Source organism: Coenobita brevimanus, chromosome 57, assembly GCF_032717465.1.
Source record: "Coenobita brevimanus isolate Jiangsu-jjx chromosome 57, ASM3271746v2, whole genome shotgun sequence".
NCBI lineage: Eukaryota > Metazoa > Arthropoda > Malacostraca > Decapoda > Coenobitidae > Coenobita > Coenobita brevimanus.
The window spans coordinates 28,900,420-28,927,610 of record NC_137010.1 but is presented as its reverse complement, the minus strand read 5'-3'; the positions used below and the strand labels follow the sequence as shown (position 1 = coordinate 28,927,610).

The window sequence follows — 27,191 nt, the reverse complement described above, 5'->3', positions numbered from 1 at the left end:
TGAGTGAGGTGGAGGGGGAAAGAGGGAGGGGGAGGCCGAGGATGAGATGGAGGGATGGGGTGGAGAGGTATTTGGGAGAGGGGGGTGTGAGTTGGGAGCAGGGGAGTGAAATGGCGGGGGACAGGGCGACTTGGAGGGGATTTGTTTGTGGCCACCCCAAACGGGATTGAGGCGTCTGGCAATAGATAGATAGATATACCTGCCCAGTTGCGTTGCGGCTTTACCCCTGGGCGGCGGATATCGGTTGCTGATATTTCTGCAACTTCTGCGCTCCATTGCAAGCCACAAAATGCGTCTAGGAAGCTGGGATTTGCACTGTTAGGTGCATCTGAACTTTCTCTTCAACATGACAAGAGAAAAAAATCAATTTTCAAAACTTCAAAAAATGGCCCTGGCGTCGGCCTGACTTGCACGGAAAATTCCAGGCCTTTGGCCATGAAGGGGTTAAAATTGGGGGGTATAAAAAAATTTTGCTCCACAAGGGGGGAATAAGTGGACTTTGGGCAAAGGTGTGGAATGAAATAGAGGATTTTAAGAGTCCCTGTAATACGAAGTTTCTTTAACAAGGTAGGGATGCGGAAGCAATTAACCATGTTAGACGAGGACAGGCCATAATTGTATTTACACTTTGTCAGGGGTAGAGCCTGGGCTGGAGGAACTAAAGAAGCTTCTTTCGCTCAAGAGGTTTATATACATTTTTCATCTTTCTGTGCTCAGATGTGCAAAGGAAACATGTTTTGACAGTAGTGTAGACATATTGCTAGAGTAGTTTTGCATACTAAGTAAACAATGTCACAATTTTTTTTTTTTTTTTGCAGGTGTGTGGTGAGAGCAAGTGATGCCCGCCTCATCTGTTGATGTGATTGGTGGTGCGCTCCACTCGGTGTACCGCCACACAACCCCACACGCCAAGACACAATCGCGCCAGATTGAAGACCAGCTCTTGGTGGCCAGTAAGCAGGTGTGAATCCAGTACTGATACCTGGAATATATCATGCTGTATTTTCATTGGCTTAGGATGCACCCTGTCACTTGTTGCATGTCATGTTATTTCTACACTATGCTTATTTACAGTATAGTGAACTCTCTTTAATAGGGACTACCAGTAACTGGGTGGAAGTCAGGTTTATGATAAATCTCTTGTAATTTGTTGCATGTGGTTCATATTTTTGTATCACTTCCAACTGTGCACTTGGAGGTCCATCCATCCATCCCATCATCCAGTCCTATGTCGCCCCATAAGGAGCGTAATATCTTAATTTCTGTTTTCTTGAGTGCTGAAGCAGAACCCACAAATGGCATGTTTATAATGTAATGTTAGAAAAATAAGTAACACAGGAGTCAGTTGATGTACAGAAGGGGTCATAGAGAAGTTCAGTAATGATTACTGGTCACAGGTGCAGGACAGACTAGGCAGGATAGCCTGTGTGTGCATTAGTCTGACCTTTGGGCAAGGCTGATTGTAAACCAAGGAAGTTGGATGGAAGGCTATTTGTGCATTAGTCTAACCTTTGGGCAAGGCTGATTGTAACCAAGGAAGTTGGACGCAAAATGGTATTTACTGTGTTCTGAAATTCGACACCTTTTAGTGTGCTAAAAATGTCCATGGAATGATCTGTTATATACAGTGTCTGTTATACTGAGGGTTCACTATATGTCGTTAATGCAAACTACCCAGTGTGTTGGTTATAATGATTCTGGTAGGAGGTGGGGGCACTCCCCATCCACTAACTCATTGTACTATAGTCCTGCCCTCGGGTGACCGCCCTTTCCTCTCTTCTTTCCTACTTTGCTCCCTTCCTCTTCTGTCATTCTTTCCTATTCCTTCTGTGTATGAGGTGACTCTACACTGAGTGACAGGCCAGATGGTTTCCTGTACACCAGGAAACCATTTACTATGCAGGGTGGTAGCACTATAACCAAATTATGACACCTGGTGGTTTAGTGGGTAATTAAGACGTTCCAGTCAGATTAAGCCTGGACAGGTTAATATCCAAGGGGTGGTCAGTGTTTATTGCTCATGTAATGTCACTCAGGGTTGAGTGAGACTGGTCTCTCAATCTTTAATGTCAGGACCAACTTGCCTTGCCCCGGGCTTCTGCATTCATCATGGGGCAACACAGGGTTAGATGTGGGTGAATAAGGTGTAAAGTGCAAAATAACAGAGAGGTCCTGGGTTTTCAGGGCCATGAGAACATGACCCCTGCTTTCTTTTTATGCTATACTTCATGAAACTTGCTGTTTGTTAAGTATATGCAGAGACCATGTTACTGTATTGGATGAGTACAGTTGGCCTTTCTCATTAACAGGCTTTCTGTTTGCGGTTTCGGGTATGTGTTGATTGATAAACATCTTCGAATACTAGTACTGTATATACACTTTAAATTTAAGGTGTATTTTCAGGTGATTTAACAACGTTTACTTGAAATAATCTAAGAATTAACTTTAATCTATGAACTGTGGCAGGGGGATTCCAGAACAAGCTCCTTGGTGCATCGATATGGCCAATTTAGTGAGCATTGCAAAATTGCTTCACATGTACATAATTGTCTTGGAAATAATACTATGCACTAGTCCATAAAATATTTTTGCTCATCTTGCTATAATTATTGAGTTACTGTGATTGGAAATTTCCCAGTTGGCAGGACACTGGCAACTGCAGTCACCCCTCGGTATGCGATGGGGTTAAGTCAAGTGAAAACTCAGTGTATAATGATTTGCCATATACAGTAAAGGCTCAGTTATCTGTCGCCGTAATAACTGGTACAGCTATCTTATCTCTATTAAAGCAACATCTGGCTAAATTATGCGACATCTGATGCCGAAATGGGATGTAACCAGCAGTCCAGTGCAGTATCCAGCATTGAGGTATCTCAGGTGGCTTGTAAGTGCTAGCCAACAGATGCCAGGGGAAATCCCATAACTTGGGAGGCAATGAAAATGCCTGCTACATGCCATCCAACCAGAATCCATTGTGGGCATGGCTTATCCAGTGTGCCAAGAATACCATCGCTCTCTCATTCTCGTCCATGGATGTCGTAGCCAAGACATGCCTGTGTGCTCTCGCTCTTCTGACCATGCAGTCGCAAAACCCAGGTGCTCTGACTAACTCTGTGGTGTCCTTTGTTCGAGCTACTGTACTGTATTGTATTGCAAAACTAATGGCCTATCAGTGCTCATGTCCTAGTGTTCTGTTGTGATTGTTAAACTACCTCTGTGCTGTGTTGTGCACTGTACTGTTTACGAGTGCAAACCCCCCACTGCTGTTTCTCCCCACCAATTCCAACACTTAGTGAGTACATACAATAGTACTTTATTGCTGTGCAGTATCATTGCTGTATTGTTTTTGTATGCTTATTTTTCATCTATACTCATCATAAAGTTTTTTAGGATAGAGGGTTGAGATGGATAGAATCATAATATCTGGCTCAAAGCCAAATAAGGAGCCGGATATGCAATATCCAGTGTTTCATGATATTTAGTGTAGGGCCTGGCTGATCTACAGTGGATAATTCAGAGTTTCCTGTACCAAGGTTGATGTAACGTGGTTCCATTAGGAATAGAGGGGGGTATCAAGGGCCACTTTGCTTTAACCCTTTAATGGCCGACGTGTGAAGAAATGATCCTAATTTCTTCTGGTTTGGAATGTTAGCTCATGTTGATAGTCTGTTCAGATTACAAGCAGAATTTGCAGATAAAAATATTTTTATATACTTTTGATACGTTCACGTGTTGGGAACATTGGCATTTTCGTGGTCCTAATATTACCCCAAAATGAATATAGGAACAGTCTTTGTCCTAGTTCATCCATCCATCCATCATCCAATCCTACGATGCCCCATGAGGAGCGTAGGAGCCCGGGGCTAAGCAGATTGACCCTGACATTTAAGATGAGAGTGACCAGCCTCACTCATCCCTGAGTGGCATTACGTGAGCATTAAACCCCAACCACCCCTTCGATATAAATCTTCACGGGCGTAATCTGATTGGAGCACCTTAATTACCCTTCAGGCATCATCTATCTATCTATCTATATACCTAGGCTGCTTCCCCCAAGGAAAGGGAGGTAGCCGAGACAGGACGACTCACTCTCCATTTACTCATCCATTCAAACACATTTATTCGCATCTTAGCCCCAAAGGGGAGAACGGACAGATCCTCACTGCATCACAACGCACAAGGGTCAACTGCGCAATGCAATCAGTGACATCCACAGCAGGGCCCGACAGCAGAACTGGTTTACCCCTGCCACATCATAACAGACCCATCCCCTTACCCGCACCTGACCTGACTAGCTGATCAGACCAAAAGCGGGAGAATATCCCCTCAGGGCTGCGTCATCACTTATTCATTCACAATTTCTCTCCATTTATTTCTGTCACGCACAGCCACTCTTCCTTGCTCAACAGACATCCCTCTCGCATCCAGCGCTCTCTTCACACTGTCCATCCATCCTATTCGTGGTCTTCCTCTCAGTCTTACACCTCTCACATCAGATCTAGTTATCTTTTTCACCAATCGCTCATTATCCATTCTCTCCATATGCCCAAACCATTGCAACACCCTCTGCTCAACTCTACCAGCCATCTCCCGAACAACTCCAGTTCTCCTTCGCACTTCATCATTTCGCACTCGATCCATACGCGTCACTCCACACATACTCCTCAGACATCTCATCTCCATTACATTCAAACTTTTCCTCTCTGCTACACCCATATTCCATGTTTCAGCCCCATATAATGCAGTCGGTACCACAACACCCTCATACAGCCTTCTCTTTACATCCATTCTAAGCGAACGACATTTAAACACTTTTTTCATTCCTCCCAGCACCTTTCCTACTTCATTTATTCTAAACTTCACTTCTGCATCTATTCTTCCATCCACAGCAACATGTGACCCTAGATATTTAAAACAATCTACCTCCTCAAGCAACTCACCATTCAAAACTATATTCATCCCCCTACCATCTATCAACCTCGTACACTTCATCACTCTACTCTTATTCTCATTTACTTTCAATTTCCTCCTTTCACACACCCTTCCAAACTCCTCTACCAACTGTCTCAATCTCTCCTCTGAATCAGTCACCAGTGCAGTATCATCTGCAAACAGCAGCTGCTTCAGATTCCACTCTCCTCCATCAACATTTACCAGACTCAGACCACCTAAAACTCTTGCATTCACCTCCCTTACAACACCATCCATGTAAATATTAAACAACCAAGGCGACATCACACATCCCTGTCGCAGCCCCACTCTCACGGAAACCAATCACTCACAGCATTTCCCACTCTTACACACGCTCTACTATTTACATAAAAACTTTTCACCCCTTTTAGTAACCTACCATCAAGTCCATACAATCTTAAAACAGTCCACAAAGCCTCCCTATCAATTCTATCATACGCTTTCTCTAAATCCATAAATGCCCAAAACACATCCTTGCCTTTCGCTAAATACTTTTCACACACTTGTCTCACAGCAAACACCTGATCAACGCATCCCCTCCCTCTCCTAAAGCCACACTGCTCATCACTAATCACTCCCTCTGTACCCTCTCTAACTCTCATAATTAACACTCTACCATACACTTTACCTACAACACTCAACAGACTTATACCCCTAAAGCTAGTACATTCATACTTATCACCCTTGCCTTTATACAACGGGACCACACAAGCACTTGCCCAGTCAACTGGCACCATACCTTTCTCAAAGCACACATTCAATAATCTTACTAACCAGTCAACAATATTCACTCCACCACCCTTCAGGCATTCCACAGCACACCCATCCATACCTGCAGCTTTCCCTGTTTTCATCTCCTTTACTGCCTTCTCCACTTCCTCCTTCGTGATCAAAGAATCATTCAACTCTCCCAACACATTTATTCCTTGCACCCTTCTATCTGCCACAATCTCAGCCACCCTTTCCTCCTCTACATTTAACAATCTTTCAAAATACTCTGCCCATCTCTTCCTTACTGCATCCATCTCAATTAACATCCTTCCATCCTCTGCTTTTACTCGTTCTTCCTTCCCAGACTCTCCCTTTCGCACCCTTTTCACCTCCTTCCAAAACATTTTCTTATTCTGTTGAAAATTCTCTGTCAGCCGCCTACCCCACCTCTCATCTGCTGCCACTTTAGCATCACGCACAGCCCCTCTCGCTCTATTCCTCTTTTCCTTATACCTTTCATATGACATCTCATCCTTCCTCTGCAGCCACACTTCATATGCACGTCTCTTCTCAGCCACAGCCATACTTACTTCCTCGCACCACCATTCACTTCCTTTTCTTACACCACCACCCACATGTCTCACACCACACACCTCTTCTGCATGCCCCACCACAGCACTCTTAAACAACTGCCATTCCTCCTCCACGCTGCCATTTTCCCGATCTTTCACTGCGTTCCACTCATCATAATTTGGTAATATGATTACCACCTAGCATCGTAAATTGTTTCCTAGTGTACAGAAAACCAATTGGCTTGTCACTCAGTGTAGAGTCACCCACAGGCAGAAGGAAGAGGAAAGAATGAAGGAAAGAAAAACAGAAGAGGGAGTGTAAAGCTGACCATAGGCAGAAGGACAAGGAAAGAATGAAGGAAAGAAAGACAGAAGAGGCTGGAAGGATAGAAGGATGGAGGAGAGGAAAGGGCAGACACCTGAGAGCAGCACTACATCGAGTGCGTGGATGGTGAGCGCCCCCACCAACCACTAGTTCTGTTTATTTTTACAAACAGGATTGTAACTGAATTATGCTTTCATGATAACATTAAACTCATATTCATTTACAGTATAACCTCGATTTAACAGCACCCTAGGGAGCTCTGAGCATGCTGAAAAAAATGAAATTCCATTAGATTGGGGCTTACACCTGTCGATACCCCTGAAACTCATGCTAACACATCTTAACACATTTTTAAGCATATAAACATGTGCAGACATACAAAATCAATAAAAAAAATTTATACTTAGAACAAAAGAAAGCAGGTAGGTGTGGTGTTGTACTGTAGTAAAATATTGTACAGTAATCCAGGTAAGTACAGTACAGTAATCCAGGTAAGTTAGTTGGCAGGTTGGAGTAGAATAGATGGCACTACGTAAATAAATTAATTAAGTTATGAAGTCTATAACACTAGTTCTTAAATCTAACCCTACATTCTAATTTTTTTCACTTTGGGGTTAGGCTAGGCGGGAGGAAGACTGGGTGAGCATAAACATACCCAGTTGGCGGGAAACTGCAAACAGACGATCGAGATACACGTGGCGCCCACCAAATTTGAATTTCTTTCTAATTTTTACCCATTTGGGCTGAATTTTAAAATTTTTTTTGGATAAATATTCCTTAGGAGATTTGTGCCATTAGTTTGGGGTTGCCGTTAGAATGAATGCCATTAAATCGAGGTTTTACTGTATCCAAATTCTGTATTTTGAACATTGAACACTCATGAAATACCAAAATTACAACTTACCACATACTTATTTGCCATATATTTCAACATGCGCTTTACTTTTGGTGGAAGGACTTACTGGATCTTTTATGTAGTGTCTTTTCACATTCCTTGCACTTCAGCCATGTGTTCTTCATGCATAGATTGCATCAACCTTCAGAACTTGTCACCAGAAAATGATAGACTCCATCGTATCTCACTGCTTTAGCTGGGAGTGTCAATGGACCTCCAGGTCTCTTTCTCATATTTCCAGCTCTTATCATGCCTCATGCAATTTCTGTCCTAAACTGGAGGTGTGTTGTAGCTACAGATGGATTGATACGTAGGTGGGACCTGAAAGCAGCAGAGGAAAGGTTTAGGAAGTGGAGAGATGGTATGGGGCAAAAGGGTTTAAGGGTAAATGCAGATAAAACAAAAGTGATGATATCTAGGGTTGGTGGCGGTACTGTCAAAGACGAGGGAGAGTGGCCATGTGCAGTTTGCCACGAGGGCATGGGAACTAATTCCATCTTGTGCAGTGTGTGTGATAAATGGGTGCATAAGAGATGTAGTGGTATCAGAGGTAGACTGCTAGATAATGCTGGTTTTATGTGTACGGCGTTTCGGGGTGAGCAGGCGGAGATTGTCAGACGTGAAAGGATTGAAATTGCTGGTGAATCTCTTGAGTGTGTGGAAGAGTTTTGTTATTTGGGAGACATGTTGTGTGCTGGAGGTGGGGCTGGAGCTAGCTCTGTGGCTAGGGTGAGAAGTGGTTGGAAGAAATTCAGGGAGCTCTTGCCTCTTCTGACATTGAGAGGGCTCTCCCTACGTGCTAAGGGGTCTTTGTATGCAGCATGTGTTAGGAATGTAATGCTGTATGGTAGTGAGACCTGGGCAGTGAAGGAGGAAGATATTCGCCGGATCAGACGTACAGAAATGACAATGATTAGGTGGATGTGCAGTGCGTCCCTGCATCCAAGGCCAGGAGGGGCTGGGTTTACTATGGAAGAGTTGAGAGGTAGGATGGGACTGGAGTGTATTGGTGTTGTGATGAGGAGAGGTATATTGAGGTGGTTTGGACATGTGGAGAGGATGGGGAATGATAATTGGGTGGGGAAGGTGAGAAGTGTTAATATTGGGGGTGGGGTTATGAGGGGTAGACCGAGAAAGACGGGACGAGGTCATTAAGTGTGATCTTAGAGTTAAGGGACTGAACAGGGAGGCTGCAATGGATCGTGCAGCGTGGAGAGCCGCAATTAGGGGACCAAGGCCGACACATGCAAGCATGTTGGAGCCTTTAAAAACGAAAACGAAAACTGCTATGTTCAGTGTGGCTGAAACAATGTTCCACCATCACATCTTTGAACTTAGTCTTGGTCTGTAGAATGCCAACATTCTGTTACAGACATCAGCACCTCCCATTCCTTATTTCCTTTATTGTACATTTTGATGAGATACAGCTGGGAGACTAGCTCTTTACTTTCTTTCATTACATGTCTTTCTGTTGTCTGAAGTGGATTCACACCATAATAGTTACTAGCAACAGACATAGCAGAGTTGTCATTCCACTTCACACACACTGCAGCATCATCTGACATGTAGTCAATATATCCTTGTTTATGATTTTCAATTATTCTTTGTTGGGAGAGGACTGCGTTCTGTTCTGTTTTCACAAATGTTTCCACAGGCTCGAATATGAACATGGGTAAATTTTTTTAGGGGAACATCCCAACGTTTCCATTTTGGGAACATCAAAAATATGATTCTCTTTCTTTACAAAGTTATGCTCTTTTAAGTGTGTTGATGATTTAAAGTGGAATAATAGTTTCTAAGGAAAAAATTCAATATGTATTTGCTGAATAGAGACTAAAGATTTTAGCAGCAAATAAGTCAAGAACAAAAATACCTAGAGTGGTAGAATATCATGAAAAGTAGAAGAGCAAAAAGAGGCATTAGAGCTGATAAAAAAAAAATATATTATTTCAATGTTTATGATTATCAAAATACTAGTGAAGTTATTTTTGCGCTTAGGGTAAAAAATTATCAATAAACTTATTTTTTATTATTTATTTTAATTTTCCCAAAAAATGAACATTGGTAAATAAAAAAAAAATTAAATAAAAAAAAAGGCTTTCCCATGGCACCCACAGTAGCACCACCTTCTCACCATCCACTCACTTGATGTGGTGCTGCTTTGGATGTCTACCTTTTCTTGCCTTCCTTTCTTCCTTTTCTGTCTGTCTTTCCTTCATTCCTCTTCCTTCTGCCTACGGGTGACTTTACACTCCCTCTTCTGTCTTTGTTTCCTTCATTGTTTCCTCTTCCTTCTGCATATGGGTGGCTCTACACTGAGTGACAAGCCAAATGGTTTCCTGTACACCAGGAAACCATTTACTATGCTGGGTGGTAACCATGTAACCAAATTATGGTGCTTGGTGGCTTTGTGGGTAATTATTATGCTCCAATCAGATTGAGCCTGTGTAGGTTTATATCCTAAGGGTGGTTGGGGTTTATTGCTCACATTATGCCACATAAGTGAGGCTGGTCACTGTGATCTTAAATGTCAGGACCAACTTGCTTAGCCCTGGGTTCCTATGCTCCTCATGGGGTGACATAGGATTGGATGATGATGGTGATGGTAGTATCCTTGCCAGACGTGATTTCCAAGTCACAAATTTCAGTATGTAACACACAATAAGTTATCACTTCACTTTATATTGCACACTGCACTAATTATTGTGCACTTGCACTGTTATTTGGCAATAGCACTCGTGTTTCTGTAGCCTTTCATGCACGAAATGGAACCAAAGGGAGACGATCACAGCGAGTATTAGCATTGTGTGGTGATCTTGGCTTAAAAGTTTGAGAGTCAACTTGTGTGGAAGACACTGTGTAGTCTAGGTTAGGATAGGATGTTAGCCTAGGTTAGATTAGGTTAATTTTGGTTAGAATAGGCTAGGTTACATTGTTTTGTTAGGTTATTATTTATATTAGGTTTATGATAGCTGAAGTTGGGTTAGGTAAGCTTAGGCTATGGTATTTAAGGTTAAGCCAGTAGCAGTAAACTAGGGTATTGAAAACTCATGTTGGGAAATTGGAATCAACACACACATATTTGGAAACCTTTTCAGTCTTCGTCAGCACTCAATTTACAGCATATGATTTTGCAGCAATGTCTTCCTCTCCAGTGAGCTGGATGGCTTTGAAGATCAAGCCTTTGTTTTTCCTTACAGTTTTGATAATGGACTTGCTCCATTGGATAGCATTAGATGCTGCATGTCCACTGTTTTCATTAGCTTCAGACCTCCATATATTTCCAGACTTCATTTGTAAAGCATTTTTTTTTTTTGCACTGTCACCTACCAGAGAGGTTGTGGGCTTTGGTAGCCATGCTTTTTGAATGTCTTGAGGGAAAAACTGAATGTCAGTCAGCTTTTTTGCCATACAGAGTTGGTTGGGGTAGAGGTTGTTAGTTCTGTGCAAATGGAGGACATACAAAAAGGTCTCTCGTACTCAGCATTACCAGCTCTGTTTTTTTGCAGGTAAGTAGGACTGACATTAAAAAAAAAAAAAAAAAAAAAAAAAAAAAAAAAACTAGTCAATATTTGTTGAATAAAAACAAACAGTTTGGATTTTGAAACAAGCTGCACTAAATCAACTACTCTGTTAAAAACATATTACAAACGTAAAAAATGAAAATACATACATGCGCTCTTGGCAGAAGTTGATGAGTGTGGACAGGTTCGTCAGTCCCACTGAAATCAGTTCTGTTTTATGCTCAAGGCTTCATGAGACTTAATGATGAACCAGCTTCAGTGAATTAGTTAATTACAGGGTTCAGTGAATCAGTTATAGGGTTCGAAAGGTTTGAAGGGAAAATGGTGTGGACGAACAGAGCACAATTTAATTTAATTATCTGTTCATAGGAAAAAAATTAAATGTCTGTATATCTGTCTATTGCCAGATGCCTCAATCCCAGATGGGGTGGCTACAAACAAGTTGCCTCCATGTCACCCCTTCCCCTGCCATTTCACTACCCAGCTCCCAGTTCACACCCCCTTCTTTCATAACTCTCTCCACGCCATCCCTCCATCCCATCCTTGGCCTCCCTTTCCCTCTTCCCCCATCCACCTCACTCACATACACTCTCCTCATCAGTCTCTCACTCTCCATCCTTACCATATGGCCAAACCATCTCAGTGCGTTCCTCCTAATGCTTCCTATCACATCCACATCCACACCACAATGCTCCTTCACATCCTCATATGTCAGTCTGTCTCTCCATGTGACTCCACATGCTTCTCTCAAATAACTCTTTTCCCCTGCACTCTCATGACTTTTGTCAAACATTCGGTATTGTGGCCGCTGGGCTCGATCTGTGAGTGGGACAGTAGTCCATAACCCACAACCAGAGCTAAAATGTACGTCCGCCCCTGTACTGAATGGTCATTGCTGCGTGCTCATCCAAACACTCCCAACAAACCTCCAGTACCGGAGTAATTCAACTGTAACCCACAAGAGGTGTCAAAACTTCAGTACACATTCCTCCAAATGTCCAGTGTCGCACGGCCACCAGGCTAAGTTTTTCCCAAATGCCACCACCATCGAACACAAACCACAAGCCACAAGTACATATTCGGTGACAACAGCTCTCCGCCTCTCCACTGAGTGTCAAAAAAGTCCCCCAGTCACCGTGAGTTGTGTTTCTGCATGGCCACTCGACGTCAAACAGACCACAAGCCACGAGTAAATGTGCAATTAAAACCATCCACCTGTTGACAGAAGGGGGAGAATCCTGCCCACAGCGCAGCTTCCCTCTCCCTCCCGTCCCTCCTCTGCACCCTCCCGGCTACCCCCTCACTCCCACAGTCCCTACCCTCCTCTGTGGTGATAACACTGACTCATGAGTTTTCAGATTTTTTTGTGATCCATTCGACTACTATTGGTCATATGGAAATTCTGCAAAATCCGTAAGAAAGCTCATGAAATTCTGCATCTAGACATATGAAGGTGCTGGTAAAATTTTGCACTAAGATGGTGGGAAGTTATATGAAGGTAAGTAATACTCCTCAACACATTATTCTCACTGCATTTCTGTACTTTTACTTATCAGTTTTATGTTTTTTTTACTAGCTTATCTCATAGTATAAACACCAGCGAAGGTGATGCTATAACACTTATACTAATATAACCAATTTCCGGTGGCATATTTGACTGTGGAATTTTTTTTGAGCTCTGAGAGCAATCACTTGTCACGGATAACTGATTTTCAAACTGTCTTCAGGTTTTTTGTGGATTTTTGATGGTTATGTATTGCTTACTCGATGTTTAGCATTAATATGGATAATCCTATGTGTGTTTTGGTGTCTCAATATGGCAGAACGACCAGAAAACAGTGCCAAAATTAGGAGGGGTACTGTACATACCGTAGTGTATAGGTCAGATGTTTTTTGGTCTTCAGTGTTTTTTTTCCATGGTTTTCTTGGTGTTTAGCATTACTTTGGATATTCCTATGTGTGTTTTGATGTCTAAGAATGGCAGATTGACCTGAAAACAGTGCCAAAATTAGGAGGGGCACTGCGCATACAGTAGTTTTTTTTTTTTTTTTTTTTTTTTTTTTTTTTAGATAATCCTGTGTATGTTTTGATTTCAAAAGATGGCAGAGTGACCAGAAAGCACTGCCAAAATAAGGAGGGGTACTGTACATACAGTAGTGTTAGGTAGGGTGTTTTTTGGTTTTCAGTGGTTTTTCTGCATGGTTTTCATGGTGTTCAGCATTACATTGGATATTCCTTTGTGTGTTTTGATGTCTAAATATGCCTGAATGACCAGAAAGCACTGTCAGATTAAGCATAGGTACTGTACAAACAGGTTAGGTATAGGTTGGGGGTTGGGTATAGGTAGGGTCTGGGCATGGTAGGGGAAGAATATTTATTATCAGGATGTTGCCACCACCTGGACATGCCTTTGGCTCTGTTATGTCTGGATAAATGAGGGATTACTGTATTGTACATATATTCACTACTACGATATTTCATATAATTTGTTACAACTACTGATAGACTAGTTTAGTCAGCTTAGGAGGGGCTATATATAGCTTTCAGTTACCCATTTAGTACTAAAGGTCTTCATTGGTTAGATACAGCTTTCAGTAAACCGTTTTGTGCTAGAAGTCTTCAGTAAGTTGCTGATATCATCTGTTCCCTAGCTAGAATTAAATAAGAAATATGCCTTGGAAGTGAGGGAATTAGTAATATATTGTATTTGTGCAGGTACTGGTGAACAGAGTGGAGTATGAGCGTGCAGGTTGCCAACACTCGGCGGTGCTGGGTGCCCTCCGGACCAAGTATGTCAACCTGAGTGAGCCAGGCCAGCCTGACACTCCAAGTCCAGGAGACGAGAGCAGTACCCTCATGGCCCACGCTGCCCCGCCGCACTCCAAGACTGCAGGGACGCGGGAGGATCAGCTGGAGGACCCTCAAGTGATCCTCTGGCCCCGGGAGAAAGTGACACTGGGATGGAGAAAGACATTCCCTCCTGGTGCTGGCATGTACAACCTTGGCAACACCTGTTACCTGAATTCATCACTCCAGGTGGGAATTTAATGCATTTTGCAGGACACAGATTTGCTTATTCAGACCTCAGGATTTTTTTTTTTTTTTTTTTTTTTTTTTATAGGAAGAAGGAACCAAAGGCAATGAACCCGCAAAACTGTTCCTTCCAAGAGAAAAACAAAACACAAGAGAGAGCCAAATTCAAGATCCGATCATTTCGAGATGCCTGGACACACTGCATTTGAAAGACTGGAGATCATAGGAAGCAGGAAATACAGACAGAGGGAGACAGTTCCAGAGTTGACCTGTTGCATAAATGAAGGACTGGGAGTAACAGTTAATTCTTGCATTAGAGAGTTGGATAGAAAAGGGATGAGAGTTTGCTGCTAGACGGGTGCTATGCACCCGGCGTAGAGGTGGAGGAATGCATGAAGACAGTTCAGAGGAGCAGTGACCATTGAAGTAGCGATAGAAAAGAGATAAAGATGCAACAGTGCGGCAAAGAGACAGAGGTTGAAGGGAGTCAGTAAGAGGAGGAGAGTTAATGAGAGGAAAAGCCTTTGACTCCACCCTGTTGAGAAGAGCTGTATGTGGGGAGCCTCCCCACACATGAGAGTTGTACTCCACGCAGGGGCAAATAAAACCCCTGTATAGAGTCAACAGTTATGAGAATATAAGGCTTGTATAGTTCATGTCAGGTCTGTTGATCTGCTACAGGTACCTTGTAATTAAGTACTACCTATGTCATGGTCAAACCATTGGGGACAAACCAGCAACAGTACCAGTTTCATCCAGTGAGGAGGGTGGCTAAACACCCATCAGGACAAAAAATAAGACCTGTCAAAAGGGCAAGTGAGCTTCTGAGCCAACAGCCATCTTGCAGGGTAGGTGGAGTTTGTTAGCCTTGGCTTGCAGTCCACCCAGAAGGAAAACTCAGAATGTACACCTGGGATTTTTGGTAGGAATAGTTTCTTTCAGATTCCCCACATTTAAATCACTCCACATTAGGAAAAAAAAGGCCTTGGAGGGTCTGGTAACTTACCAGGACCCTAACCAAATGGGCAAGTTCATATGGCCTTGTGGAATGTGAGAAGCATTAATGAGGATAACAAGAGAGTAGAAGTGGTGAATGTGTTTAAGAGTGGTTGTAACGGTAGGATTTTTTTATCCCATCATTGTTCATCAGTGTAACGATGAGAAATTTTATCCCATCATTATATATCAGGTTTGTTCTGTTTAACTTACTTGTTGATAATACAAAGGGTACTCAACTTAGTCTCCCCTCAATGACTGATAAAGTATTCACTAAAGAAAAAAACAAAAAAACAAAGAGGGGGGGGAGTAACTTTGACTTTGAATGATAAAGGTTAATTGCATAAAGGATATTTTTGGTAGCGTTTGTAGCCGAGTCGAGAATAAGTTAGTACCACGTGTGTTAGTCGTTCCCAAAGCGGAGGAATCTTGAACTGGAAGGGGAGTGAATCATGCGTGAGAGGACAAAATTCCCTTGGTTGGATATCAAAATTGCATGTACTTTACTCTACTTTAATAAATCTATACTTGTTAAACAACAGACATTTTTTTTGAATTATATGAAAAGAGTTGTAAATTAAGTACTAGTTTGGGCGATAGTAATCCAGTGCTGTTACCAAGCGAAACAATTTGAATATTTAACAATAACTCCTGAGTTCATCACATTTCATTCTCGAATATCAGTTTTTCTTGGGCTTGTCAATAGCCTCAAGACTGGGACATTCAATGACATGGACTGTCTTTTCGGGCTGACATAGCCTCGAGCCAAAAATATTCACTCATATACTGTTATGTCGGGCCAATCTAAACTCATCACACAATTCACTAATATTTCATAATCACTCGGGCTTGCTTAGCCTCGAGCTAATATTTCATAATCACTCGGGCTTGTTTAGCCTCGAGGAACAATTCGAAATTACATATCCTTACAACCACTAAATTCACTTCAACACTCCCAATATTTCTAACCTATTAATAAAGAAGAGAAAAAAAAACGGTTGATGAGTTTAAATTCGCTTTTCCGTTACATGATCACATCAACTTTCAAAATTCTGTACCTTATCTACTATCAAAAAAAGGTTCACCAGATTGATTCATAATTCAGTTGCTACTACATTCATTTATAAATCTAGTTGTGGGTAGTGTAAGCGTGTGTGTACGTCTAGTCTATGGGCAAATTCACATGATGGCCTTGTGCAAACCCCAAAGTCACGGTGTCTGTGGACTGAAACAACGTCTGTTACCCGCAACGTCTGGATAGCCAATGTCTACGTTAAGCTTTTAACAACATTACATCATATTGTTCACAACAAGCAAGAATTAAAACAAGCAAGGGAGGGAGAAAGGAGGAATGTGTACAGCTCACCTGAAACAATGTCTGTTACCCGTAATGTCTGGATCGCCAATGTGGCTTATTGAGGCACACAAGGACGCTACTGCTAGTCAAATGAGACTGTTTGTGCGATATGGTGGGTTTTAATTCTCTTCACTATTTATATAGTATATAGTAGAGTACACATGATGTAAGGACTTTTGATTGAATTGGGGAAAATTTGGGATTCATTCCTTACTACAGTTAAATACTGAATTTACTGCCATCCCGCCCTGAGTTTTGGGTAGCTTATGCCATCTAGTAACGGCTAAGGCAAGCGGAACTACTTGGTCCTCACAAATTACATTATCTTTGCCTTTTCTGACTATTAATTTCACATATTTGGATTCTAGCAGCTTCATTTGTAAGCATTTCACAACAATGATACGGAAAGAATTGCATACCCATTATTATTCTGTTTAAGGTTTAAACTTAGCGCCTGGCAACGACGCACCACAAGCAAGAGGATGTTGCCCACATCTGCTACTTGTTACTCACCAGATGGGCGAATTCCCATAGCTCAACACTCCCAGTTACACTACCTATGCATAGATACAGAGATATATACATATAAAAATAAAGTTGTCCCTACATCGATCATTAACACATGAACTACTACTTAGGACAGGAGCCTTATAGACTAGTATTCAGATTACACTCTATCTAAATTAGAAATTACAGTACCTCTAAACATATACATGAATACTAAATTTGTGGCATTACACGGTAGGTACACCATGACAGCATTGTATTGAACAAAAATGAAAGGGTGTGAAGTGGCAGAGTGGGAGGGTGTGATATACACTCAGGTCTTGCTATATATCTGTTCGCTGTGTGATATAACGCTGTGACGCTGAACAAAATAGTTAGACCCATTTCCTTAATAATAATGACATAATGATCACATCTGGTAGCGCTCATGGCTGGAGTGTCATACTGCCATATTGCAGAACTTCTGCCCGTCAGAAATCTTTTATTCCCTGAACTGCCTTTGGAACTCGCTTCCCCAGAGTTGTTTCTCTCCAAACATCAGCCGACAGTTGTTCAAGTCCAACTGTTACAGATTTTTTATGAATGGAGGACACCTGTGATCTGGTGTACAGTATTTTTTTTTTTTTTTTTATTCATTTGTATTTCCTTCCTCAGTTCTGTTATTAGGGGGAAAAAAAAATCACTAGAATGATACCTCCCAGTCAACTGATTGAGTGAAGATGGTTGCCTATTGTTTACATTTACTTTGATTGTCAGCATTTCATGTAGTTTTGTGTGTGAAAGGCCACAAAAATGCCATTGCTATCGCCAAATAACAGTACAGGTGCGGAACAAATAGTGCAGTGCTTGATATTAGGTGAATTGAAAACTTTGTGGTAGGTGGGGGCGCTCACCAGGAACTCAGTCGATGTGGTGCTGCTTTTGGGTGACTGTCCATTCCTCTTTTCCTTACTTCATTCCTCTTTTCCTTACTTCATTCCTTCCCTCCTCTTGTGTTCTTTTTTCCTTCTTTCTTTCCTCTTTTTTCTGTCTACAGGTGACTCTACACAGAGTGACAAGCCAAATGATTTCCTGTACACCAGGAAACCCTTTAATATGCTAGTTGGTAACCATATTATCAAATTATGGTGCCTGGTGGTTTAGTGGGTAATTAAGGGGCTCCAGTCGGATTGAGCCTGGGCAGGTGTAAATCCAGGAAGTGGTTGGGGTTTAATGCTCACATAATGCCACTCAGGGATGAGTGAGGGTGGTCTGTCTCATCTTAAATGTCAGGATCAACTTTCCTATCCCCAGGCTCATACGCTTCTTACGGGGCAACACATGATTTGGTAACGTATGTATGGATGATAACTTTGGTGCATGAAATACTGAAACTTGACTTGGAAATAGTGTCTGCCCCTGCATACTCGGCCTCCTAGTCAGTTAATTAAGCCAAGATGGCCACCCATTGCTTACAATCATTGTGATCATCTGGTGTCATTCCATTTTGTGCATGAAAGGCCATGAAAAATCAATGCTATTGCCAAAGAACAGTGCAGGTGTGTAACAAATAGTGCAGTGTGCGATTTTAAGTGAAGTGATACCTATTTGTGCGTGAAACACTGAAACTTGTGACTTGGAAATCTTGTCTACTGTGTGTACTTGACTTCCCAGTCAGCAGATAATGGTGCCTCTCAGTCAGCTGATGATCCAAGATAACCACCCAGTGTTTACATTGCTGTGATTATCTGCCTTTTGTTCATCTTTTGCATGTTAAGCCATTGAAACACCATTGCTAACACTAGAAATAGTGTAAGTGTGTAACAAATAGTACAGTGTGCAATTTCATTTATTTACTTATTTATTTATTATTTAATGATTAATGATCCCTTGGTTATTGCACTCATGGTTATAGCTGCTCTTGTCTTCACAACAAAATCAAAATCTGCACTCCTGTCATTATTGTGCATTTTTTGGCTAAAAAAAACATGTCAACCATGCACCTGAGCTGTTTCTGCCAACAATGATGGTGCAATATCTGTGATTTTTGATAATTTTAAGATATTCAAAGATGAGACCCTGCTTGAGGAGTTAATCCCATTTGGTGGAGACCTCTATGTCTCCACCCCGCAGCCTCAGAACCCTAGTCTTCAAGCCCATCTTCGGTTGCTCTGTGATACATGTTTCTTCCGTATTGTGCCCATTTCATCACTTTCTGCTTACCTAGCCATGTGTAATTGTGTTCCTGATACCTACCATAACAGTATGTATGTGTTGAATGGATATAAATTGTATTAAAAGGAAAATTTGGGTTTATGAGTAGGGTGCCCAGTACAAATTAGGATAAATTCCGTAGATCCTGTGCTTTTATTATCATGCACTAGGCTTGCTTCCAATCGGGTGCTTCTGAAAAGCCCAGTATTCCACTAGATGGCTCCACGATTAGGACAAACACATTTCCCACGCTGTTTAAAAAGCATATTTTTCTTTGTGAAATGCCTACACTGTTGTGTGAAACTGTGAATCACAGTAATGTCATATACCGTAATATAAATAATACAAATAGAACATGTATACATAACGTAGCGTGAATTGTTTATATTTATCATAAATGGAAATTAAAATATCGCTGATGGTATGTGATGGCAACCTACCATTTCAGTGGCCCTATATTATTTAATTTCTGCTACATTTAGTGCAAGTTAAGTTCTTAATACATTGTTTGTTCAGACTGTAAATAATGCCTGATGGGTATTTTGACTCATTCAGCCTCTGTGTGGGCAGAAATTTATTCATCCATCCATCATCCAATCTTACGTTGCCCCACGAGGAGCATAGGAGCCCGGGGCTAGGCAGTTGGTCCTGACATTTAAGATAAAAGTGACCAGCCTCACTCATCCCTGAGTGGCATTACGTGAGCAATAAACCCCAACCATCCCTTGGATACAAACCTTCACTGGCTCAATCCGACTGGAGCGCAATAATTACCCACTCAACCACCAGGCGCGAAAAATATGGTTATATGGTTACCACCCAGCATAGTAAGTGGTTTCCTGGTGTACAGGAAACCATTTTGCTTGTCACTCAGTGCAGAGTCACCCACAGGCAGAAGGAAGAGGAAAGAAAAGAATGAAGGAATGAAAGACATAAGAGGGAGTGAAATGAGTTACTTGAGAGGAGCATGTGGAGTGACGTGGAGGGACAGGTTGACGAATGAAGAAGTGAAGGAACGTTGTGGGGTAGATGTGGATGTGGTTGAAAAGATTAGGAGAAATACGCTGAGGTGGTTTGGACATGTGGAGAGAATGGAGAATGAAAGACTGACTAAGAGGGTGTATGTAGGTGAGGTGGAGGGAGGGAGAGGGAGAGGTAGACCGAGGATGAGGTGGAGGGATGGAGTTGAGAGGTATATGAGGGAGGGGGGGGTGAGTTGGGGGGAGGGGAGTCAAATGGTGGGTGACAGAGTGACTTGGAGGCATTTTGTCTGCGGCCACCCTTTGCGGGATTAGGGCGTCGGGCTATAGATAGATAGATAGATAGTAAAGTCACCCATAGGCAGAAGGATGAGGAAAGACTGAAGGAAAGAAAGACAGAAGAGGATGGAAGGAAAGAAGGATGAAGGAGAGGAAAGGGCAGACACCCGAGAGCAGCAATACATCAGGTGAGTAAAGTCAATACTGGGACTCAACATTTTGCTCACTCCCTTCACGCATGCACACCACAAGACAGTCCCGTGTTGCCCCTCAGACCCTCCAAAGCAATTACAGTACCTTACTTCATCTAACCTAACCAGACCACAAGTAGTCTAAATTGTATTATTTTAAGTATTAGTCCTCGTGCGTTTGTTTTGAAAACAAATCTTTCATGAAAAAAAATAAACACGAGACTGTCTTGTGGTGTGCATGCATGAAGGGAGTGAGCAGAATCTTGAGTCCCAGTATTTACTCAGCATTAAATTTCTGCCCACATAGAGACTGAATGAGTCAAGATACCCACTAGGCATTATTTACAGTCTGAACAAACAATATATTAAGAACAAAACTTGCATTAAATGTAGCAGAAATTAAATAATACAGGACCACTGAAAGGGCAGGTTGCCATCACACGCCATCAATGATACTTTAATTTTCATTTATGATAAATATAAACAATTCACGCTACGTTATATATACCTACATGTTCTATTTATATTACGATATATGACATTACCATGATTCACTGTTTCACACAACAGTGTAGATATGTAACAAAGAAAAATATGCTTTTTAAACAGCGCGGGGAATGTTTTTGTCTTAATTGTGGAGCCATCTAGTGGAATACTAGCTTTGAAAGCAACCCACTATGCGCAGCAACCAAGGGATCACTGTACTGAAACTTGTGACGTTGAAATTGTGTCTGACTAGGATGCTACCCCTTGTGAAAAGCATGGTGCAACTGTGGGGGGGGTTTCCTTGGGCATTCTCTCTCTCTCTCTCTCACTCTCTCAGGGTTATGTGGTCATAGGTCTCCTCCATATCCCCACTGAACCCATGTTAGACCTTGGCGTACAATAAATTGTTATGCAGTGGATTTTCACTTGACATAACCCCATCGTATAGTAAGTCGTGACCGTACTGGTATGTAAGGTGAGGTATAAATGTGTGTGAAAGATGCAAAGAAGGAATAGTGTTGCTGTTGAGTGGCTTAGGGGAGCAAAAGATTACAAATGTGTCAGCTCAAGGTGTATGAATGTCAAGTTCCAGTTTTGGGAAGGTTAAAGTAGTATGGCAGTCATCATCATCATTGTCATCATCATCTAATCCTGTGTTGCCCTATGAGGGGCATAGGAGCCCGGGGCTAGGCAAGGAGATCCTGACATTTAAGATGAGAGTGACCAGCTTCACACATACCTGAGTGGCATTTTGTGAGCAGTAGACCCCAACCACGTCTTGGATATAAGCCTACACAGGCTCAATCCAGTTGGAGTGCCTTAATTACCTGATGGTTGTATTTGCATCTTGTGAAGATAGGGAAGAGGTAGAGAAAGATAGCTGGATGAAGTGGTTGGGCAGATACTCATGAGTTAAAGTGTTTGTGATGGTTGACATGAATGGGAGAGTTGACAGTGGCCCTATGGTTGATGTAAAGGTCACTCTGGAATACCAGGGGAGAATGGTCATCGAATGCAACTGAAAGGCATGTGTCAAGAATGGAAGTTTTTGCATTTGTAACTCACATTGTAAACATGAAGATACATAAATATACTTGGTACAGAGGGAACAGTGACTGTGCTGGAAGCAGGGATGGAGTGGCATGATGTAAGGGGTTCCAAGACTAGGGGATGGAGAATTAGTGGTCTCTGCCACCTGGGATTAACTCCTTGAGCAGGGCCTCATCTTTGAATCCTTCAAAGCCATCAGAAACTACAGATACTGCTCTCATCTTTGAATCCTTCAGAGCCATCAGAAACTACAGATACTGCTCCATCATTATTGGCGGAAACCAGCTCAGGTGCATGATAACCGTGTTTTTTAGTTGAAAATGTGCTATAATGGCAGGAGTGCAGATTTTCATCTTCCAGTGATAATGATAATTGCTATAACCAAGTGCACCTTATCCAAGGGATCACTGTACTCTCAGACCCTTGTGATTCATTCCATCTCACTTCCTAAATCTTTCTTCTGCTTCCTTTTCATTTCTGCAGTCAACACCAGGTCATTAGCATACAACATCTCTCACTGAAAGTCATGTAGCCAAGAAGCACCATAACAAACAACAAGGGGCTCAAGACTGACCCCTGATGCACATCAACATTGATGGAATTCTCAACACTCTAATCTCCATTGACTTTCACCTGGGTGCAAACACACATATACATAATCCATAACCTCTCTGACCAGCCACTCCTTGGTTTCATTGCCCACATCACCGCCTCCTTAGTGACTCTGTCAAAGGCCTTCTCCACACCAATGGAAACAAAATACAACTTCCCTTTTCTTTACTATACAGTCACCTTTTGTCCTATAGTGATAATGCATCGAGTGAAAACCTATTGCATACTGATTTATTGAATATCAATGCCAACACAACATGGATTCTGTGGGGATAGGGAAGGAGCCTGTGACGATGTAACCTGAATTATCAAAAAACCTTACCCTTTTAGTCTTGCCCCCCGGCACCCTCAGTAGCACCACGCTTTCCACTAGAGGTAGCATCCTCGCTAGACATGATTTCCAAGTCACTCGTTTCAGTATGTCACACACAAAGAGTTATTGCTTCATTTAATATTGCACACTGCACTATTCATTGTACACTTTTACAGTTATAATGCCGTAGTGATGGTGTTTAATAGGCCTTGCACACATGAAGTGGAACAAGATGGAGATGATCATGACAAATGTAAACACTGAATGGTTGTCTTGGCCCAAATGTCTGACCATTGACTTGGGCAGGAGGAACCAAATATGCACGGCAGTGTTGTACATGGCCACCACAGTTACAGTAATCTCTCACTTATCTGGCATAATTCAGCCAACCTCACACTGAGTAAAACAAAACGTTGGATATTGCGTCAGTTCCCCCAGTCGGCTATCCATTCAGCGTTGAGCCAAATAATATATAACTACCCAAAGCTATCCTTCATGACCCTCTAACCTAAAATCTTTCCTACAGTATTGCCCATGAGTAAAAGATTGAAATCAAGCATAGAATACAGTACAGGGTTGGTACAGTACATATAATACAGTGCAGTAGTACAGTTCATAATATATTCATAATCATACTGTACTCACCTAGTGTTGGCATCGACAGTGGGTAGAGTAGTACACTGTGCAGTACAGTGCACTTAATTCTGTGTGGTCTAGTGGCAGTTGGCTCCCACAGAGATTACTCCAACTCCACCACCTCAGCCTCTATCTCAGTCAAGGTTGCTGGAGTTGGCACTGGAGGAGTAACAGAGGGTGGAAAGTGGAGATCCAAAGATGCCTCTGACGTGGGCAAGACTTCTGGTGGAGACACCACCCTTGAAGGGGCTAAAGGCTGCGATGATGGTGGCATGGTAGAGGTGCTTGGTTGTGACACAGATGGTGCTGGTGCAGAGGTGCCTGCCTGTGACACAAATAATGTTGTGGCTGAGGTGAAGAAACAGTGGCTGAGATGCCTGGCTGGGGTGACCGAGGCCAATGTGAGAAGGTCAAAGGCTGGGGCGACAGAGCCAAATGTGAGGAGGTAGAAAGCTGGGACAGTAAAGTGGCTGGCGTCACCGGTTGAAAAAAGGACATGCTGGAGGGTTGCTTGGTGATCCTTCTCGACTGCAGTTTGATAACATTCGCACACCCTCTCGCAGGTAGGTGGCCATGGCATTGGTAAAGATGGCGTGGGGTGCTCGCAGTAGTTGAGAAGGATGTTCACCACATCATGCACTTGCTGAGACCTGAGGACATTAGCCACTTCATCATCATCATCCTCTTCCTGGGAGACTATCCATTCACCCCCAGAGACATGTTTTGCATGCCTCGCTATAACCGGTTTCAACTGATGAGAACCTGTTGCACTGGCAAAGCAGAGATACGATGTTTGCTCACCTTACGACTGGGTATTGACATCTTGTCAGCCGGGGTATTACTATACTCAGGACACACCTAAAGAAGACACCAGTTTCATCATTTTAAACCTGATTGAGACACAGACCTTCAGAATCAGTCAGGTTTTTAGGCTTTGACCAAAACACATCTACTCCTTCTGTGTCTGCATCCAAAGCTTCACTGTAAGTACTATAGTTAGAGAGCCCAGGTCGAAGTTTGAATTGGGTCAGCCTTCCCTCAGATGCCTTGGAATCCTCAATGCCCAGTTGCTCAGTGAACTTTGTGGCTACAGCCTTTAGCTTGAGGTAATGCACAGTCATGCCACTGCCCTGCTGTTGTCTGAACCACTTCAGACAGGCCTGGTCAAGTTCATCATAGCTTGGCTTGGCCGTCATCTGGCACTCATTCCGTCGAACAGTTGTGCCATGGCTGCCCTGGAAGAACATCTTGATGGAGAGCCTGTTTTTCTGTAGATCCTGCAACATGGTCTGGGGCATGTTGTAGTGCTGGCTGAGCCTTGGGATTGTCCAGCCTTGCTCCATCTTCTCAATTATCTCCATCTTCTCCATGGAGAAAACGACTTAGTGCTTCTTAGTCAGCTGTGGAAGAGCCATGAAGACAATATCCAGGACCAGGCAAAAGGCAAACAGGACCTGCAGCAGCAAGGGCAGCACCACAAAAGCCACAAACTCAGCCCATCACGCAGAACTAGGGTAGTAGTCAGAGCACTATAGTCGTTCTATTTTATGAAGGCATTTTGGGTGGGGCAGCCTAGGCCCTCACACTACTAGCTCTGTTGCCACATCACCGCTGCCACACAAGTGTAATTACACCTGCTCACCTCTCTCTCTCTCTCTCTCCTATTTTAAGTTAGTAACTACTTATAAATGAAATTTAAATACTCTGTGTAGATTTAATTAAAAAAACTATAGTATAGTATAAATCCCACAAGACTTGTCAGCATTGCTTTTGCGACGTTGTCAAGTGCAGTGACACAGGAGATAGCCTCGTGTGTGCGGCTCATACTCGGTCAGTCTCCCACCATGGAAGCTTGCCTCTCAAAGTTCAAAATGAGAAAAAAAAATACAGAAAAAAAAATAGAAGTAGTTAATATAAATATAAATATGAGAGAGAGAGAGAGAGAGAGGGAGGGAAGGAGGGAGGCAGGGAGGGGGAGAGAAGCATGTGAGTGGCGGCAATGTGGCAACAGAGCTAGCGGTGTGAGGTCTTAGGAGGCCCCACCCAAACTGCCTTCATAAAATAGAAAGCCTATAGGGCACGGTGCACTGAGGGGCCACAAAGGAAGTCACAACATTACAGCAACGAGCGAGGCATTGGAAGCCCACAGGCTAAGTCATGGCACTAGAGGGTAGCCACCGTGTGGGTCACAAATGCACAGTGCAAAGGTACGTCCTCACTGTGTGGCGTCCATGGGAGAAAATGAGAGAGCAATGGTAGGCTTGGAGCGTCAGGTGAGTTGTCCCCCCACAGGGCATAGTGATCAGCTGACATGTTGCTGGGTCTGTTAGCCTGCTGATTAGAGGTCCTGTGTCTGAGCCAGATGATACACATCACTGCCAGAAAATGCATAGTACTGCCAGTTGCTTTCTGTTTCTGAGTGGGATATTGCCTAATTTCACCAGATATTGTTTTAACCCCTAAAGTACTAATAGGATCAATCAATCCTTTTCCAGAATTTGGCTCGATGTCTAATATGATCGATAGAGGAGCCTTTGTAAAAACTGCTGTCACTAGGCTTCGGTCCGATTGTGACGTACAGTAGTCTCGCACAGTGCGCATCATCGCATTGCGCGATTCGCCTTGTGCACGAGTGACCAAAAATCATAACCAAAAACCCTTCAATGCGTGAGTTTTCCTCATAGAACGCGAGGCAGAGGCAAGGAGTGGCTCAAAAATGCCATTTTCTACTAGTGCGCGACCACCCCTCACACAGTGCGTCACGTGTTGTCATGTTGATGCATGATGGAAGGCAGGACTGAGCTGTGTATGTCAAACATTAGCAAGATCCTTGCTGCCGTGGATAAGCTCAAGGAAGAGGTGAAGGAACAGGAAGTGAGCAACCTAAGAACGGAGGAACTTCTGGTTGGTATCGACAAACTCTTCCGTTTCTACACAGACAGGCACAGGGAAGAAATAAACAGGAGAAGACAGACGCTCATAACAAGCTACACACAGCGGGCTCAAGTTGGTGAAATTGCGGAACCATCGACATCGTCTGCTCCTGTTCCTGTTGAGGATGAAGAGGATGCAATGCCTGAAGTGTCAGCATTGGACTTTGAAGGGTTTATGGCCGAAGTGAGTGACTTTGATGCTCCTGGGGAAGGTGCTCAAGAGAAGTCTGTGGAGGGAAGTGTTGGTGCGGTGGGAGGTGCGGTGGGGAGTGCGGCGCTGTAAGTGTTGCCGTGCCTTGGAACCCCTGTTATTTAAGGTCATCAGGCCTGTTGTCTACTGTTGTTAAGGTGACTACCCATATTTTGTTATTGTAGCTATAGCTTTAGTACAATGTCTGAAACATATGACCTTTATTATGTCTCTAAGGGCCAAAAAATGTCCAGGTATGAGGGGATACCGCCCATATGTAATTATTCCCATAAGATTATGTATTCCTAGTACGCGAATTCCCAGTGCGCGAGCTCATGCACTTCCCAATCTCTCGCACACTGTGCGAGCCCACTGTATATCGATGGAAACCAATGAGAACTAAGTCCTGAGTAGGGAGGGGGGAGGATCCAGCCCCC

The 27,191-nt window shown here is 42.8% G+C and overlaps 1 protein-coding gene across 1 annotated transcript in view; it reads left to right on the top strand.

Annotated features, from left to right (window-relative positions):
• scny (ubiquitin specific peptidase 36) overlaps positions 1–27,191 on the top strand; it is a 210,321-nt gene that overhangs the window by 36,678 nt on the left and 146,452 nt on the right. The window contains exons 2-3 of the mRNA XM_080274469.1: positions 819–961; positions 13,714–14,034. Coding sequence (XP_080130595.1) covers positions 839–961; positions 13,714–14,034 — 444 coding nt within the window. The 5' untranslated portion in view covers positions 819–838. The remainder of the gene's footprint in view (positions 1–818; positions 962–13,713; positions 14,035–27,191) is intronic.